Genomic DNA, 18726 nt, shown 5'->3' on the forward strand with positions numbered 1-18726 from the left:
GGAATACACAACACAACGGCTGACAGTCTCAGCCACAAGTTCCTCCTCTGCCACAAATGGGAAGTAGAACCAACCATTCTACACAATATATTCTGGCAGTGCGGGTTGCCAGACTCGTTCGCTACCTATCAGACCAAGAAATGTGTGCGGTACTGCTCCAGAGTGGGGATCGGACAACACTCCAGGGGAGATGCTCTCCTTCTCCCTTGGGACAGTGGCATTCTTTACGCCTTTTCTTCATTCCCTCTCTTGGTAAAGGACCTGTTGAAGGTAAAAAAGGAAAAAGCAAAGGACATTCTGATTGCCCCCACCTGGCCCAGACAGACATGGTACCCTTACCTGTTTCAGCTGGTGTGTTCACCGATGACCCTACTGATCACTCCCTGCTTCCTGTCATAGAACGAGTCCTGCATCTCAAAGAGTGGCTCCTTTGTGGTTCCAGCACAGAGACATCCTGCTCAGAGGAAGTACAGGAGGTACTGTTGCACAGTAGGAAGGGTGCTACTTGTTGCACCTACCTACAGAAATGGAAGAGATTCCAGACATGGTGCCAACCCAAGGATGTCTCCACTAATTCAGCCACCTTACTGGTGATTCTGGACTATCTGTTACCCTTAAAGAAATTGGGTCTCTCTGTTAGCTTGCTGAAGGTTCACTTGGCAACAATTGCTCACCTTTCCTCCTCGCCATCACTTCTGCCAGAAGGATAGGGGACATAGCAGCTTTGATAGCACATCCCCCTTTTACACTCAGACCACACCCAAAGTTCACTTCCAAAATAATTTCTGCATTTCACATGAATCAACTCATTTAGCTCCCAAAATTCTACCCAAAACCTCATACGGATAACAGAGGGACCATCCTCAATACACACAATGTGTGGAGAGCCGTAGCCTTCTACTTAGGACAAAGGCCTTCAGAAAATCTCCGAGGCTCTTCCTTTCAGTTGTGGATAGGACAAAAGGTACAGCGTTGTCAGCTCAGAGGCTCTCCATGTGGGTATCTGGCTGTATTAAACTCTGCTACCAATTGCAGGGGGTAACACACCTATCTTCAGTATGCACACATTCCACAAGGTCAGGCTCCTTGTTGCTTATCCTTTCTAAGGGTATCCCCATATCAGAGATATGCAGAGCAGCTACATGGGCATCTGCACAGAACATTATGCCATTGTGAGTGATTTGCCTTCAGACGCCCAGTTCAGGGCCTCTGTACCACAGGCGCCAGCTTCCTCCGGGCCCAGGGGGTGCTCAACCCCCTGCTCTGCCCCCACCCGACCCCTTTCCCCGCCTTTTCTGCCCCACCTTCTCCCAAGCCTCCATCCCTGCCCCACCTTCCCCCCCCCAGTTCTGCCCCCTCCCCTGAGCACACCTTGTCCCCTCTCTCCCCCGACCCAGCACCTCCTACATGCTGCGGAACAGCTGATCGCAGTGGGTGGGAGGTGCTGAGGGAGAGGAGTTGATCGGCAGGGCGAGAAGCTGGCAGCCAGTGGGTGCTAAGCACCCCCTGATTATCCCTTGGTGGGATAACTCACATGACTGGAGTACTGTCATGGATGGTTATAAACTGTTCAGGAAGGACAGGCAGGGCAGAAAAGGTGGGGGAGTAGCACTGTATGTAAGGGAGCAGTATGACTGCTCAGAGCTCCGGTACGAAACTGCAGAAAAACCTGAGTGTCTCTGGATTAAGTTAAGAAGTGTGAGCAACAAGAATGATGTAGTGGTGGGAGTCTGCTATAGACCACCAGACCAGGGGGCAACTTCCAGCAACTCGCAGAAGCTACTAGATCGCACGCTCTGGTTCTCATGGGTGACTTTAATTTTCTTGATATCTGCTGGGAGAGCAATACAGCGGTGCATAGACAATCCAGGAAATTTTTTGAAAGCGTAGGAGACAATTTCCTGGTGCAAGTGCTAGAGGAGCCAACTGCGGGGGGAGCTTTTCTTGACCTGCTGCTCACAAACCGGGAAGAATTAGTGGGGGAAGCAAAAGTGGATGGGAATCTGGGAGGCAGTGACCATGAGTTGGTTGAGTTCAGGATCCTGACACAGGGAAGAAAGGTAAGCAGCAGGATACGGACCCTGGACTTCAGGAAAGCAGACTTCGACTCCCTCAGGGAAGGGATGGGTAGGATCCCCTGGGGGACTAACATGAAGGGGAAAGGAGTCCAGGAGAGCTGGCTGTATTTCAAGGAATCCCTGTTGAGGTTACAGGGACAAACCATCCCGATGAGTCGAAAGAATAGTAAATATGGCAGGCGACCAGCTTGGCTTAACGGTGAAATCCTAGCGGATCTTAAACATAAAAAAGAAGCTTACAAGAAGTGGAAGGTTGGACATATGAGCCGGGAAGAATATAAAAATATTGCTCGGGCATGTAGGAATGAAATCAGGAGGGCCAAATCGCACCTGGAGCTGCAGCTAGCAAGAGATGTCAAGAGTAACAAGAAGGGTTTCTTTAGGTATGTTGGCAACAAGAAGAAAGCCAAGGAAAGTGTGGGCCCCTTACTGAATGAGGGAGGCAACCTAGTGACAGAGGATGTGGAAAAAACTAATGTACTCAGTGCTTTTTTTGCCTCTGTCTTCACTAACAAGGTCAGCTCCCAGACTGCTGCGCTGGGCATCAAAACATCGGGAGTAGATGGCCAGCCCTCTGTGGAGAAAGAGGTGGTTAGGGACTATTTAGGGTATGTCTACACTACGAAATTAGGTCGAATTTATAGAAGTCGGTTTTTTTGAAATCGGTTTTATATATTCGAGTGTGTGTGTCCCCACAGAAAATGCTCTAAGTGCATTAAGTGCATTAACTCGGCGGAGCGCTTCCACAGTACCGAGGCAAGCGTCGATTTCCGGAGCGTTGCACTGTGGGTAGCTATCCCACAGTTCCCGCAGTCTCCGCTGCCCATTGGAATTCTGGGTTGATATCCCAATGCCTGATGGGGCTAAAACATTGTCGCGGGTGGTTCTGGGTACATATCGTCAGGCTCCCGTTCCCACCCTCCCTCCCCCCGTGAAAGCAAGGGCAGACAATCATTTCGCGCCTTTTTTCCTGAGTTACCTGTGCAGACGCCATACCACGGCAAGCATGGAGCCCGCTCAGGTAACCGTCACCCTATGTCTCCTGGATGCTGGCAGACGCGGTACGGCATTGCTACACAGTAGCAGCAACCCCTTGCCTTGTGGCAGCAGACGGTGCAATACGATTGGTAGTCGTCCTCGTCGTGTCCGAGGTGCTCCTGGCCACGTCGGCTGGGAGCGCCTGGGCAGACATGGGCGCAGGGACTAAATTTGGAGTGACTTGACCAGGTCATTCTCTTTAGTCCTGCAGTCCTATTGAACCGTCTTATGGTGAGCGGGCAGGCGATACGGACTGCTAGCAGTCGTACTGTACCATCTTCTGCCAGGCAGGCAAGAGATGAGGATTGCTAGCAGTCGTATTGTACCATCTTATGCCAGGCAGGCAAGAGATGAAGATGGCTAGCAGTCGTACTGTACCATCTTCTGCCAAGCAGCCATGAGATGTGGATGGCATGCAGTCCTTCTGCACCGTCTGCTGCCAGCCAAAGATGTAAAGGATAGATGGAGTGGGTCAGAACAAGAAATAGACCAGATTTGTTTTGTACTCATTTTCCTCCTCCCCTGTCTAGATCACACTGCAGTCAGTCACAGAGAAGGCGCAGCGAGGTTAATCTAGCCATGTATCAATCAGAGGCCAGGCTAACCTCCTTGTTCCAATAACAACGATAACTTTGGTGCACCATTTCTTATTGGAACCCTCCGTGCAGTCCTGCCTGAAATACTCCTTGATGTACAGGCACACCCTTTGTTGATTTTAGCTCCCTGAAGCCAACCCTGTAAGCCGTGTCGTCAGTCACCCCTCCCTCCGTCAGAGCAACGGCAGACAATCGTTCCGCACCTTTTTTCTGTGCGGACGCCATACCAAGGCAAGCATGGAGGCCGCTGAGCTCATTTTGGCAATTAGGAGCACATCAACCACCACACGCATTATCCAGCAGTATATTCAGCACTAGAACATGGCAACGCGATACCGGGCGAGGAGGCGACGTCAGCGCGGTCCCGTGAGTGATCAGGACATGGACACAGATTTCTCTGAAAGCATGGGCCCTGCCAATGCATGCATCATGGTGCTAATGGGGCAGGTTCATGCTGTGGAACGCCGATTCTGGGCTCGGGAAACAAGCACAGACTGGTGGGACCGCATAGTGTTGCAGGTCTGGGACGATTCCCAGTGGCTGCGAAACTTTCGCATGCGTAAGGGCACTTTCATGGAACTTTGTGACTTGCTTTCCCCTGCCCTGAAGCGCATGAATACCAGGATGAGAGCAGCCCTCACAGTTGAGAAGCGAGTGGCGATAGCCCTGTGGAAGCTTGCAACGCCAGACAGCTACCGGTCAGTTGGGAATCAATTTGGAGTGGGCAAATCTACTGTGGGGGCTGCTGTGATGCAAGTAGCTCACGCAATCAAAGATCTGCTGATATCAAGGGTAGTGACCCTGGGAAATGTGCAGGTCATAGTGGATGGCTTTGCTGCAATGGGATTCCTTAACTGTGGTGGGGCTATAGACGGAACCCATATCCCTATCTTGGCACCGGAGCACCAAGCCGCCGAGTACATAAACCGCAAGGGGTACTTTTCGATAGTGCTGCAAGCTCTGGTGGATCACAAGGGACGTTTCACCAACATCAACGTGGGATGGCCGGGAAAGGTGCATGACGCTCGCATCTTCAGGAACTCTGGTCTGTTTCAAAAGCTGCAGGAAGGGACTTTCTTCCCAGACCAGAAAATAACTGTTGGGGATGTTGAAATGCCTATATGTATCCTTGGGGACCCAGCCTACCCCTTAATGCCATGGCTCATGAAGCCGTACACAGGCAGCCTGGACAGTAGTCAGGAGCTGTTCAACTACAGGCTGAGCAAGTGCAGAATGGTGGTAGAATGTGCATTTGGACGTTTAAAGGCGCGCTGGCGCAGTTTACTGACTCGCTTAGACCTCAGCGGAACCAATATTCCCACTGTTATTACTGCTTGCTGTGTGCTCCACAATATCTGTGAGAGTAAGGGGGAGACGTTTATGGCGGGGTGGGAGGCTGAGGCAAATCGCCTGGCTGCTGGTTACGCGCAGCCAGACACCAGGGCGGTTAGAAGAGCACAGGAGGGCGCGGTACGCATCAGAGAAGCTTTGAAAACCAGTTTCATGACTGGCCAGGCTACGCTGTGAAAGTTCTGTTTGTTTCTCCTTGATGAAACCCCCCGCCCCTTGGTTCACTCTACTTCCCTGTAAGCTAACCACCCTCCCCTCCTCCCTTTAATCACCGCTTGCAGAGGCAATAAAGTCATTGCTGCTTCACAGTCATGCATTCGTTATTCATTCATCACACAAATAGGGAGATGACTACCAAGGTATCCCAGGAGGGGTGGTGGAGGAGGGAAGGAAAATGCCACACAGCACTTTAAGCACAGCACTTTAAAAGTTTACAACTTTAAAATTTATTGAATGACAGCCTTCTTTTTTTTGGGCAATCCTCTGTGGTGGAGTGGCTGGTTGGCCGGAGGCCCCCCCACCGCGTTCTTGGGCGTCTGGGTGTGGAGGCTATGGAACTTGGGGAGGAGGGCGGTTGGTTACAGAGGGGCAGCAGTGGCAGTCTGTGCTCCAGCTGCCTTTGCTGCAGCTCAACCATACACTGGAGCATTCTGGTTTGGTCCTGCAGCAGCCTCAGCATTGAATCCTGCCTCCTCTCATCACGCTGCCGCCACATTTGAGCTTCAGCCCTGTCTTCAGCCCGCCACTTACTCTCTTCAGCCCTCCACCTCTCCTCCCGGTCATTTTGTGTTTTCCTGCACTCTGACATTATTTGCCTCCACGCATTCGTCTGTGCTCTGTCAGTGTGGGAGGACAGCATGAGCTTGGAGAACATTTCATCGCGAGTGCGTTTTTTTTTCTTTCTAAGCTTCACTAGCCTCTGGGAAGGAGAAGATCCTGTGATCATTGAAACACATGCAGCTGGTGGAGAAAAAAAAAGGGACAGCGGTATTTAAAAAGACACATTTTATAAAACAGTGGCTACACTCTTTCAGGGTAAACCTTGCTGTTAACATTACATACATAGCACATGTGCTTTCGTTACAAGGTCGCATTTTGCCTCCTCCCACCGCGTGACTACCCCCTCAACCTTCCCCCCTCCCTGTGGCTAACAGCGGGGAACATTTCTGTTCAGCCACAGGCAAACAGCCCAGCAGGAATGGGCTATACTGAGTGTCCCTGAAGAAAAGCACCCTATTTCAACCAGGTGACCATGAATTATATCTCACTCTCCTGAGGATAACACAGAGAGAGAAAGAACGGATTTTGGTTGAATGCCAGCAAACATACACTGCAATGCTTTGTTCTACAGTGATTCCCGAGTATGTGTTACTGGCCTGGATTGATAAAGTGTCCTACCATGAAGGACGAAATAAGGCTGCCCTCCCCAGAAACCTTTTGCAAAGGCTTTAGGACTACATCTAGGAGAACCGCAAATGCCAGGGCAAAGTAATCCTTTCACATGCTTGCTTTTAAACCATGTATAGCATTTTAAAAGGTACACTCACCAGAGGTCCCTTCTCCGCCTGCTGGGTCCAGGAGGCAGCCTTGGGTGGGTTCGGGGGGTACTGGCTCCAGGTCTAGGGTGAGAAACAGTTCCTGGCTGTCGGGAAAACCGGTTTCTCCGCTTGCTTGCTGTGAGCTATCTACAACCTCCTCCTCATCATCATCTTCTTCGTCCCCAAAACCTGCTTCCGTATTGCCTCCATCTCCATTGAAGGAGTCAAACAACACGGCTGGGGTAGTGGTGGCTGAACCCCCTAAAATGGCATGCAGCTCATCATAGAAGCGGCATGTTTGGGGCTCTGACCCAGAGCGGCTGTTCGCCTCTCTGGTTTTCTGGTAGGCTTGCCTCAGCTCCTTCAGTTTCACGCGGCACTGCTTCGGGTCCCTGTTATGGCCTCTGTCCTTCATGCCCTGGGAGATTTTGACAAAGGTTTTGGCATTTCGAAAACTGGAACGGAGTTCTAATAGCACGGATTCCTCTCCCCAAACAGCGATCAGATCCCGTACCTCCCGTTCGGTCCATGCTGGAGCTCTTTTGCGATTCTGGGACTCCATCATGGTCACCTGTGCTGATGAGCTCTGCATGGTCACCTGCAGCTTGCCACGCTGGCCAAACAGGAAATGAGATTCAAAAGTTTGCGGTTCTTTTCCTGTCTACCTGGCCAGTGCATCTGAGTTGAGAGTGCTGTCCAGAGCGGTCAGAATGGAGCACTCTGGGGTAGCTCCCGGAGGCCAATACCATCGAATTGTGTCCACAGTACCCCAAATTCGAGCTGGGAACGTCGATTTAAGCGCTAATCCACTTGTCAGGGGTGGAGTAAGGAAATCGATTTTAAGAGCCCTTTAAGTCGAAATAAAGGGCTTCACTGTGTGGACGGGTGTAGGTTTAAATCGATTTAACGTTGCTAAATTCGACCTAAAGTCCTAGTGTAGACCAGGGCTAAGAAAAGCTGGACGTGCACAAGTCCATGGGGCCAGATGAGTTGCATCCGAGAGTGCTAAAGGAATTGGCGGCTGTGATTGCAGAGCCATTGGCCATTATCTTTGAAAACTCGTGGCGAACGGGGGAAGTCCCAGATGACTGGAAAAAGGCTAATGTAGTGCCAATCTTTAAAAAAGGGAAGGAGGATGATCCTGGGAACTACAAGACAGTCAGCCTCACCTCAGTCCCTGGAAAAATCATAGAGCAGGTCCTCAAAGAATCAATCCTGAAGCACTTACATGAGAGGAAAGTGATTAGGAACAGTCAGCATGGATTCACCAAGGGAAGGTCATGCCTGACTAATCTAATCGCCTTTTATGATGAGATTACTGGTTCTGTGGATGAAGGGAAAGCAGTGGATGTAGTGTTTCTTGACTTTAGCAAAGCTTTTGGCACGGTCTCCCACAGTATTCGTGTCAGCAAGTTAAAGAAGTATGGGCTGGATGAATGCACTATAAGGTGGGTAGAAAGTTGGCTAGATTGTCGGGCTCAACGGGTAGTGATCAATGGCTCCATGTCTAGTTGGCAGCCGGTGTCAAGTGGAGTGCCCCAGGGGTCGGTCCTGGGGCCGGTTTTGTTCAATATCTTCATAAATGATCTGGAGGATGGTGTGGATTGCACTCTCAGCAAATTTGCGGATGATACTAAACTGGGAGGAGTGGTAGATACGCTGGAGGGCAGGGATAGGATACAGAGGGACCTAGACAAATTGGAGGATTGGGCCAAAAGAAATCTGATGAGGTTCAATAAGGATAAGTGCAGGGTCCTGCACTTAGGACAGAAGAACCCAATGCACAGCTACAGACTAGGGACCGAATGGCTAGGCAGCAGTTCTGCGGAAAAGGACCTAGGGGTGACAGTGGACGAGAAGCTGGATATGAGTCAGCAGTGTGCCCTTGTTGCCAAGAAGGCCAATGGCATTTTGGGATGTATAAGTAGGGGCATAGCGAGCAGATTGAGGGACGTGATCGTCCCCCTCTATTCAACATTGGTGAGGCCTCATCTGGAGTACTTTGTCCAGTTTTGGGCCCCACACTACAAGAAGGATGTGGATAAATTGGAGAGAGTCCAGCAAAGGGCAACAAAAATGATTAGGGGTCTGGAACACATGAGTTATGAGGAGAGGCTGAGAGAACTGGGATTGTTTAGTCTGCAGAAGAGAAGAATGAGGGGGGATTTGATAGCTGCTTTCAACTACCTGAGAGGTGGTTCCAGAGAGGATGGTTCTAGACTATTCTCAGTGGTAGAAGAGGACAGGACAAGGAGTAATGGTCTCAAGTTGCAGTGGGGGAGGTTTAGGTTTGATGTTAGGAAAAACTTCTTCACTAGGAGGGTGGTGAAACACTGGAATGCGTTACCTAGGGAGGTGGTAGAATCTCCTTCCTTAGAAGTTTTTAAGGTCAGGCTTGACAAAGCCCTGGCTGGGATGATTTAATTGGGAATTGGTCCTGCTTTGAGCAGGGGGTTGGACTAGATGACCTCCAGAGGTCCCTTCCAACCCTGATATTCTATGATTTTTTTTCTGTGGGTTCTCCAGCCCTGGAGCACCTATAGGGATGCTACTCAAAGAAGAGGAAGTTACTCACCTTGTGTAGTAACGATGGTTCTTCAAGATGTGTCCCCCTATGGGTGCTCCATGACCCTCCCTCCTCCCCTCTACTTCAGAGTTCCACTGGTTGACTCTGCGGTAGAGAAGGAACTGAAGGAGAAATGCCCGCACATGCTGGCCAGCCTCATGGCAGGTGGGGAGCCATGCGTGCTGCTATTGAAATTCTCTGATTGACAGTGCAGGAGCGCACACACATCTACAGTGGAGCACCCATAGGGACACGCATTTTGAAGACCCAGCATTACTGCACAAGGTAAGTCTCTTGCCACTGTTGCCCACTCACCCCCTTTCTTCTCTAAGCAGGGAGCTTTAACCATTGTTACTGCACAAGGTGAGTAACTTTCTCTTCATCGTCCTAGAGACATGGTCGAAGACAAATTTTCCAAGTTATTTTGCAGCCTATGGTCCAGAGAATGAGAGAGATTGACATCCATACAATAAATATATTGTGATCTGATTCTCAGTTTCCCTATTCATTGTGTAGTCATTTATGCCTGTGAAAGAAGGTGTAAAATGCTACTATTCTCATTTGGTTGCAGTTTATACTCACAATTTATATTTTGCACAAATGTAAAAAACTACACAAATTGCAAGGCAAATTGCAGCTTAGGGAAGCTGGGCCCATAAGTGTAGAAACACGTGACTGCTTCATGCTAGGAAGAAGCATCAAAATATTAATGAACTTACAAATGTTAAGAGGGGTGTTTTTTCTTTTACCGTTAAAATATGCAAAATAATAAAATTATATGCTAAAAATTACCATTGTGGATACAGTAATTTAAAATTCTTTTATATTTCTAGAGTTTTACCCAGAGTCTGAAAAGGAGAATATCCTTGAAAAATATATTTTATTCCTGTGGTGTGACCTATGAAATAGTATCCAATATACCAAAGGTAAATTATACTGCACTTATTTACAATCTGTTAAAGGAGCAGAATGATATTTTGGGGCAGGATATATTGTTTGGGTGGGAATTGAATATTCAGTTTTTGTTGATACAAAAAGAACTTGTTAGTTGTATATTTGATTCTTCTGTGCCAGATGAATCTGTATATGTTTTTATTTGAATAATTGTAGAGTGTAGAAGATCTAGCCTGATGCAGGATTTTATTGATTTAGTTAACTTTTTTTACTTTCTGGACTGAGAGCGTGGGTATCAGGTTTGAACAAACTATTAATTTTTAAAATTTATTTCCTTTGTACAACATCATTATAAATAGAAAAGGAGTACTTGTGGCACCTGAGAGACTAACAAATTTATTTGAGCATAAGCTTTCGTGAGCTACAGCTCACTTCATCGGATGAAGGTGCCACAATTACTCCTTTTCTTTTTGCAAATACAGACTAACATGGCTGCTACTCTGAAACCTATCATTATAAATATTTATGTATATAAGACTGGTACCTAGTTTAAAACCCATTTTCAAAAAACAGGATTTTAAAGGAAAACAGTTTTTGATTTAGGTTTTCCTCATTCAGAACAACTAGGACAGTGGTTCTCAACCTTTCCAGACTATTGTACCCTTTTCTGGAGTCTGATTTGACTTGCGTACCCCAAGTTTCACCTCACTTAAACACTGCTTGCTTACAAAATAAGACATAATAATACAAAAGTATCATAACACACTATTACTGAAAAATTGCTTACTTTCTCATTTTTACCATATAATTATAAAATAAATAAATTGGAATATAAATATTATGCTTATATTTCAGTGTATATAGAGCAGTATAAACAAGTAATTTTATGAAATTTTAGTTTGTACTGACTTCGCTAGTGCTTTTTATGTAGCCTGTTGTAAAACTAGGCAAATATCTAGATGAGTTGATGTGCCCCTGGAAGACCTCTGCATACCAGCAGGACTACATGTACCCTGGGTTGAGAACCACTGAACTAGGACATCTGAAAATAAAATAAAAATAAAAGGGTGTAACCTGAAAAAGAGCACTTGAAAGCTTGTCTCACTCACCAACGGAAGTTGTTCCAATCAAAGATGTTACCTCACCCATCTTGCTACCCTCGCATAATACTAATTACAATGTACAGTCTATGAAGATTATACAGACTATTTAAGAATCAGGAAGGAAGAGTTAATAGTCATAAAATAGTTAACCCATTACATACACCCTTTTTGTTTTTCTGGTTAAACAGTCACATTTGGGGGGAGATGTAGTGTCTGATAAATTTGGAGAGCTTTCCGCACCATGGGGCTGTTGTTATATTCTTCCTTCTATATCAATATAGATGCTGGACAGTCTTAGTTCTGTGGAGGGACCATTGATCAGTCTAGTCCTCAAGACTGAGAGATTCTGAATAATTGAATCATGGTGCATTTAAATCAGTGGATCTCAAAAAATGTATCTATTTAAAAAAATCTTACAATTTATAATTTTAGGCTACAGAAGAAATTGAGGATCGTGAGACTCTGGCCCTGATGGCAGCAAGAACTGAGAATGAGGGTACATCTGATGGTGAAACTTATATAGAGAAATATACACGTGGTGTGTTGCAGGTGGAGAACATTCTAAGTCTTGAACGACTAAGGCAGGCAAGTAGCAAGGAGAGGAGATCCAATGGGAATTTTAAGACTGGGGAGATTTTGAGGAGGTGTTTGTGGTGAAAATCAGGTTAAAAAAAGTCTAGATAGATGGCAAAAGCATGATATGTAGACTTATGCAAGAGTGTACTTCAGTAAAATGGACAAATCTTGTTTTAAACATGCTGCTGGGTAGAGGAATTATAGCTTCAGTGAATTAAACAAAGGTCAAAATATTCCATATTTTCACAGGCAGTCACAGTGAAAGAAGCACTTTCTACTAAGGCAAGACACATACGGAGGAGCATCAGCACACCAAATGTCCACAATGTAAGAAAGTCTGTCTGAAATAGTCATAGAGACATGGGTCTTTCCTTAGTTTATAGAGTGGATAAAACGTTTCCTAACCATTATCACACCAAGTGTCTATGTATTCTGAGCTAGCACTAGTAGAAGCTCTAAAACTGTCAGTATGAAGGGGGAATTGGGTCAAGATAACTATTTAATAGCAAAAAAATAAATACATCAAGGATTTTATCTAAAATCTGTCTCTCCTTCTATCAGGTGAATTTTGGTCTCAGGTGCCAGTTTTGGGTACCTGCTCAAAATCCCAGCATTATACTGGTGTGGTCAAAACAGTCTGCCCAGAAGTTTTTAAAGTTTTCACTTTTAAACAATTGATTTCATGTTTTTTCTAGTAAATTTTATGAGGAGTCTTGTAGATCCCTATGACATCTATGAATACGATTTGCTCTTCTACTTACTTTATTTATTCTCACACGCAATTAAAACAGCGGTTCTGCTAGCTGACTACATCATTGATGTAGACACATAGAGTAGGTCAGACTAAATGATCATAATGGTCCCTTCTGGCCTTATAATCTATGAACACAAGATATTTTGTCATACCTGTTCACTGGTGTCTTCTAGGTATCCTCTAGCCGATTAGATCTTTTTGGCTGTGATGAAGATGATAAGGTATATGATTTTGGATTTTCAGAAGAATAAGCTGCACAAATCTTCAATTCTCTTGTTTTTCTAAAACAAACTAAAAAAGCACCATAGCAGAAATGTATCGTTATCTGAATCTTGGATTCATATTACTTGTTTTCATTTAGGTGTACCATTTATAGTCATTTGGATGATACTTATTTGTAACTTAAGTAAAGCATAATTTTAGAAACTGACATGACATAACTAAGGGAGGGGGATTGGAAAGATGTAGGAGAATTTAGAACATATCCTTAGAGCCAGTCAACTTCCTGTGCAGATCAGTGTGACTGAGGTCCTAGTCATATTGCAGATGAAACAATGCTATGAATAACCGTATTTTGAAATAATTATTGCGAGCAGGGTCTTCTATGGTCAGCATAAATAGGGTTCTCTTCTCTTCTATGCTGTGGGAGAGAGTAAGTAGGAAGTAATCTCTGGGATGTTTTTGTAGAAAATGTGAAAAGAAAAGGAGTACTTGTGGCACCTTAGAGACTAACCAAGCTCAGTGAGCTGTAGCTCACGAAAGCTTATGCTCAAATAAATTGGTTAGTCTCTAAGGTGCCACAAGTACTCCTTTTCTTTTTGCTAATACAGACTTACACGGCTGTTACTCTGAAACCTAGAAAATGTGAGACATTTCTGTATTATTTCTGTGAATATTATATATGCCTCAGTTTATCTTCTGGATATTAATTTTGCATAACTGCATGGACTTAAATCAAAGGAGCTTGTTAGGGGGAAACAAACAGGAAATTAAACTGACAGAGCAGAGATAAGATACCTCCAGAAAGAATAACAAGGGTTCTTAACAGAACAGTGGGAACTATTAATTGGGAAATACCCACCTCCATGGCTTCTGCCAGGCTAGCAGATTTCTTTTTTCCAGACCTTAGCCTAACATAAAAGGGAACTAAGCTGTTAAAGCTCCCTGCATAGAGAGGAAAGGGGGTGAGCAGTGGTTGGATATGAGTGTTCAATAGAGAGATGAGAGAATGCTGCAAAGGGCTGTGTCTCTCCCAGCCTAAGAGTAGGGGTGTTTAGGCTGAGTGGAATTTATCTAAACTTCACTCTTTCCTTGCAAGTTTAGGATAAGATTCACATGTATAGGCTGCCTTTTGGTATGTGTACACTGCAGTATGTGACTGCCGCACGTGTAGACATACCCTAGCTAGCTTTGCTCCAGGTAGCTAGAACAACAGTAGCAGTACAGCTATGGTGGCAGTATAGGCTGTACAACCCCCTTCGGGAGCCTGGGTATGCACTCCAAGTCTGTGCTGCCAGGGCTTCGTTGCTACTGTTTAAGCTAGCTAGATCAAAGCCGGCGTCAGTTTGTCTACATGTGCTGTGGTCACATCTTTGATTGCACTGTAGACACAGTCTTTGTTATTTTAACTCGTGTCTCTGACTGCTGTGTGCCTGTTGACTAATTAATACTTTGTAACCAGAAAATGTATGCAGTGACACAGTTAAACCAGTAAGTTTAAAATTGCATAGGTGAGGTAATTAAAAACTTTTGAACTTTGACTTTGCCTATTAGTTTCGTTTTTGTCTTGATTAATGTGCATTTTTTAAAATTCCTTAGGGTTGGTCAGAAAGCCACCTCGATATATCCGACTGTTCTTCCAGTTACCAAGATGTATCATGTTACGGTACTTTACCGAGGGATTCCCCTCGCAGAAATAAAGATGCTGGTGGTAAGTCTTTCAAATATGTATATGCCTTTTAAATTGCTCTTAGAGAAAAAAGCAAAATATTGCAACAAGAGATAAGGATGATGAAAATAAAATGCAGGGTTCAAAGTTCATGTGCAGTGCACAGACCCTATACTCTGGAAAAGTACCTGCTTAGTGAAGAGCCTAACTGAGACAGTATGGAAGCAAGGAGAGAAAAAGAGGAAGAGACCTCCAAGAAGGAAAAGAGAAGAGACAAATGTGTTGAAGAAGCAAAACAACAAGGCGAAAAGAAATGAGAACCAAAATAAGGAGGGCTGGAAAGAACAAAAAGAGTTTCTATATTGTTTTGTGCATTTAAAAAAATTAGTTACAATGGCATTGATTTTATTGGAAGATATCACTTCAAAACTAATCCTGACTCCATAGATGTCCTGGTTGCTTGTTTTTTGTGTGTCAGTATACTTATACCATCAACAATTTATTTGCTTTGGATCAGATTGTAACAAGATATTATGATTGGGGAGTGCAGGTATGGATTCCATTGAAAGTACAGAGCAGGGCAGAGAACTACATGTGCTTATAGGCTCCTTTTTAAATTCTCTTTGGGTCTTCCTTGATTCTGTCACATAGTGTGTGAATGCAGGCTTAGCTCCAGGGCAGAGCAACATCAGGGAGCCAAGCAGGGGAACGCTGAGACAGAGGAAGCAAAGATCTGGTAATTGTGATTTCGAGGATAGCGGGTCTCTTCTTGTGACCGAGGAGGAAAGGGGAAGTTGGGGAGCTTTTGCACCAGCCTGCAGGGAGCAGGCTGTCCCATCCTGCAGTCCTGCAGAACCAGTCTGTTCCTTAAGGTGGAATAATCCCTCCCCCCATGGACCTCTGTGCCACCCTCTACTTGGGCCAGTGGGTAAATGCCATGGTTTTACCCTTTTTGTAGCCAGAAACCTTCCTAATATGCTGTTTGACCTTCCCTGATTATACATTATTCTCTTTGCACTTAAGAAGATGGTGCAATAACTACACACAACTGAACTACTATGTTTTTGGTCTTCCCTTAGGTTGTATATCGGAGAATCCACATGCCTTAATGGCCAGCCCTTTTAAAGCATTTTCTCCTCAGCCTCCAAAGTTTTTCAAACCCTTAATGCCCGTAAAAGAGGAGCATAAAAGAAAGATCCCTCTCGAAACTCGACCTCTGCTTTGCCAAGAGGTAATTTTCTTTTTTTCTGAGTAAAGCAAAACTCTGAATCAATCTTTATTTATGAGTAAAGAGTAAATTGCTGTACCTAGCAAATGGTTTGTAGCATGTATCCATAGCATGAAAACGTTGTGATCCTGTGTTGGTAATGACTGGTGTGTGCTTCAACGGTTGCTCTCTTTCATTGGAATTGGGCCAGTTTCACTTTTTTGGTAAGTATTTTTGTATGGAATGTATTGGTTCTTTTTTTCAAACAATGATATTCATTTTTTCGTTGTTTAAAAAAAGTGTCCCTTGAATATTTTTTATTTTATAAAACAGTGGCAGTATTTTTTCAAAGTGGTGTTTTTAGGATATCCATAACTGACACCTTATTTCTAACCTAAAACACCATTCAGAAGATTGCACAAATTTCTTTTTAACTGTATTAACTTGAACCATGGTACGGTATGTGTTCTGCCTATGTGTTTCACTTTAGTAAGATGTCCTTGTCTCTTTCTAACTTGCATGGGTATAATACTGTACTCAGCTGTAAGTGTCTTCTTTGTGTGATGTGATGTGTTGTGTGTCTTAACATTTTCAGAGCATGCCTTCACCTCAGGTACATAACGCTGGCTGTGTTGTGCCCTCAGGAAGTAATGCCAGCAGCATGCCAGTAGAAAACAATAGCATACATGAAGAGAAGATTGTAAGTGTGTATCTGTTTCTGTCATAATGCCTGGTGGTGGGTTTAAGGTCCTTTCACGGGCGATTATGCTACAGCTGCAGTGGGGGGAAGGTGATGTGCATTTGGTGCTTTTTAAATTTTAAACTGGCTATTATAATGTACTGTTGCTTTCTTGTGAAGATAATCTATAATTTGCAGTAACTCAATTGATTCTTTAATCACTCATGTGTAACCCATCAGGGATAAAAATCAGTTTTAAGGGTTGCAGTGTACAAATGGTGAAACAGGTAAAAAGTACTTTTAGAAATCTTTCTAATGTACTCAGGTTTTGTGACTGTACATCAAAGTAAATGGAATGATCCCATTTGGTGTAAGTTATCTTGCATTTAGTGGTGGGCCCTTTTTGAAAGCTTCAAGTTGCCTGATGTTGAAGTGCTGTGGCTAAAATAAGATTGCAGCTCTTAATTAACAGACAACCCTGTCTTCACCATTTTTAGATTGTGAAAATCGTTTATTATTAGTTGCCTGGTTAAATTTTTAAATGCTACCCCCACTAGCGCAGCGTCTATGACAGGTGCTTCAGCATTTTTCTGATTTTTACAAATTTTTACAAATTTTCATTTGTATGGTAGATAGGGCTGTAGGACTTGGGTGTTAGCATACGCTTCAATCTGAAAGTTGGTATGCAAATTCAAAACCTGAAAACTATTGGGAGGGGGAGGTTTAACAGTCCTGTAGACCTCAGAGCATGTGCTGCCAAAAATTCCTCCCATTCTGTAGATTCTTGCGTTCCTACGGTATAGCTCTAGTATGGCTTGTCTTGTCTGGATGGGTTTTTTAATGAAATTTTATAGGCCCTTACCCTGAAGTAGACTTGGCCTTTTGAAAAATGGCTGCTGTTCATGGGCAGTAGCTGATTTATTTTTCTTCTGCATCATGTTACAGTTCCGTAGCATAGTGTGTGTCAGCAATCAGCATTTGTGAACTCTGGGTCATTGACTTGAGTACCATGAAGGGAAGAGCGGCAAGTTAAAACTCAAGGAGTCCATTAGAAAAATGTATAATTTAAGGTCCCATAGAGACTGAAATAACTTAATTTGCACAAATCCCCTAACACCTTCTTAACAATATAGCTTACCAGAGCTAAAATAAAACTCCCAGTGCTACAGGAGGTCTGTGCTGAGGGTGGGCTCCCAGGCGAGGCTAAATTTTTCAGAGCTAAAATAGACTGTGTCTGAACCTGGCTGGAGTAGATGTTACAAGCTAGAGCAAACCTTTGGCTAAGCTGGGCTCCCAGGATGATTTCAGTGTTTGAGTTATGGCTTGTTAGTCCACTCTACTAAACTTCAGCCAATCTGGTCCCCTCCACCCGACTCACAATGAAGACTCCGAGCTAACAGGAAACACTGTGATTGATTCCTCCATCACACATAGACTGGTGTAATTAACATGGCCAGGTCCTCCACTGTTATAAATCTGCAGGTTTACAGTTCTAAAAGAAGCTGCCAACAGTCACCATAGGCCTGGATCTATGAATAGTTGAGTGCCACATCAGATAATGACACCTCAGCAACATCTTGCAGGATTAGACTCCATGTAAATAACAAGAATTCTAAATGAAGACTGAATATGTATTTACAAAATGGACAGCAGATTTTTTATTTTTTTTTAACTAGGGTAAAATGTTATACATTTTTAAACATGTTTACATGCCATTTGATTGGCCTGACTCAGAAATTCTCACATTCTGTGGGGAGTGTAGTTTTGATTTTTGTCTTTTTATCCTCCTTTCATAACATTGAAAAATAAATAGACCTTGAACCACAAACAACAATATTAACATTAAGGATTTGGCCTAAATCTTCAAAAAGCAAGGCAATATGGCATTAAACCTAAAACATAGGTTAACTGGCATATATTATATGTATGTGCTGGAATACGTGTGTGTCGTGGCATGAAATAAGGTCAGATTAAATGTTTGAATATTGTGTGGGCATTTCAAAACTGCTTGCAATTAACATTTCTAATCTTGTTCCAGCAGATCTCATACCAGTAGTAGGCAATAAACTTGGTGCTGTGAAAATTAAATGTAAAGCACCAGTGGTGTAACCACTGAATAACGTGTGCCTTGTTTGAAATTAGTCACACAATAGCTGGGAGTCTAAGGGCTACTTGCGACCCCTAAATTAAGAATTTCAGCGCTTTCAGATACTTGGATTTATCTCTGCTAAATTCAGAGAAGGCATAAAAGGCTCTTTACATCAGCAAGATGTCACAGTTTTACTGTGCTGTCACTTCTCATTCTCTGAATCCCTGTGCTACTGCTGCTCCCCTATGTGCTATTGGCAGTTCTTTCTTCTTAATTTCTGCTGCCACATGCTTCTTACCATCTCTCTGGAGTCTGTTTTTGGTGCTTCGGGCTCCTTTTGCTTTCCTTGACACCTGGCTCGTGCTCCTTT

The 18726-nt window shown here is 44.3% G+C and overlaps 1 protein-coding gene across 5 annotated transcripts in view; it reads left to right on the forward strand.

The window, feature by feature from the left end:
* Nucleotides 1-18726, forward strand: part of KIF13A (kinesin family member 13A) — a 203793-nt gene that overhangs the window by 177035 nt on the left and 8032 nt on the right. For 2 of the 5 annotated variants that reach the window (XM_073331923.2, XM_073331924.2), the window contains 7 exons: nucleotides 10000-10092; nucleotides 11596-11752; nucleotides 11993-12066; nucleotides 12667-12714; nucleotides 14312-14423; nucleotides 15461-15612; nucleotides 16184-16288. In XM_073331923.2, coding sequence (XP_073188024.1) covers nucleotides 10000-10092; nucleotides 11596-11752; nucleotides 11993-12066; nucleotides 12667-12714; nucleotides 14312-14423; nucleotides 15461-15612; nucleotides 16184-16288 — 741 coding nt within the window. The remainder of the gene's footprint in view (nucleotides 1-9999; nucleotides 10093-11595; nucleotides 11753-11992; nucleotides 12067-12666; nucleotides 12715-14311; nucleotides 14424-15460; nucleotides 15613-16183; nucleotides 16289-18726) is intronic. The other 3 variants (XM_073331926.2, XM_073331929.2, XM_073331925.2) reach the window with 2 other exon arrangements.

This window comes from Lepidochelys kempii, chromosome 2 (genome assembly GCF_965140285.1).
Source record: "Lepidochelys kempii isolate rLepKem1 chromosome 2, rLepKem1.hap1, whole genome shotgun sequence".
NCBI classification, from domain to species: domain Eukaryota; kingdom Metazoa; phylum Chordata; order Testudines; family Cheloniidae; genus Lepidochelys; species Lepidochelys kempii.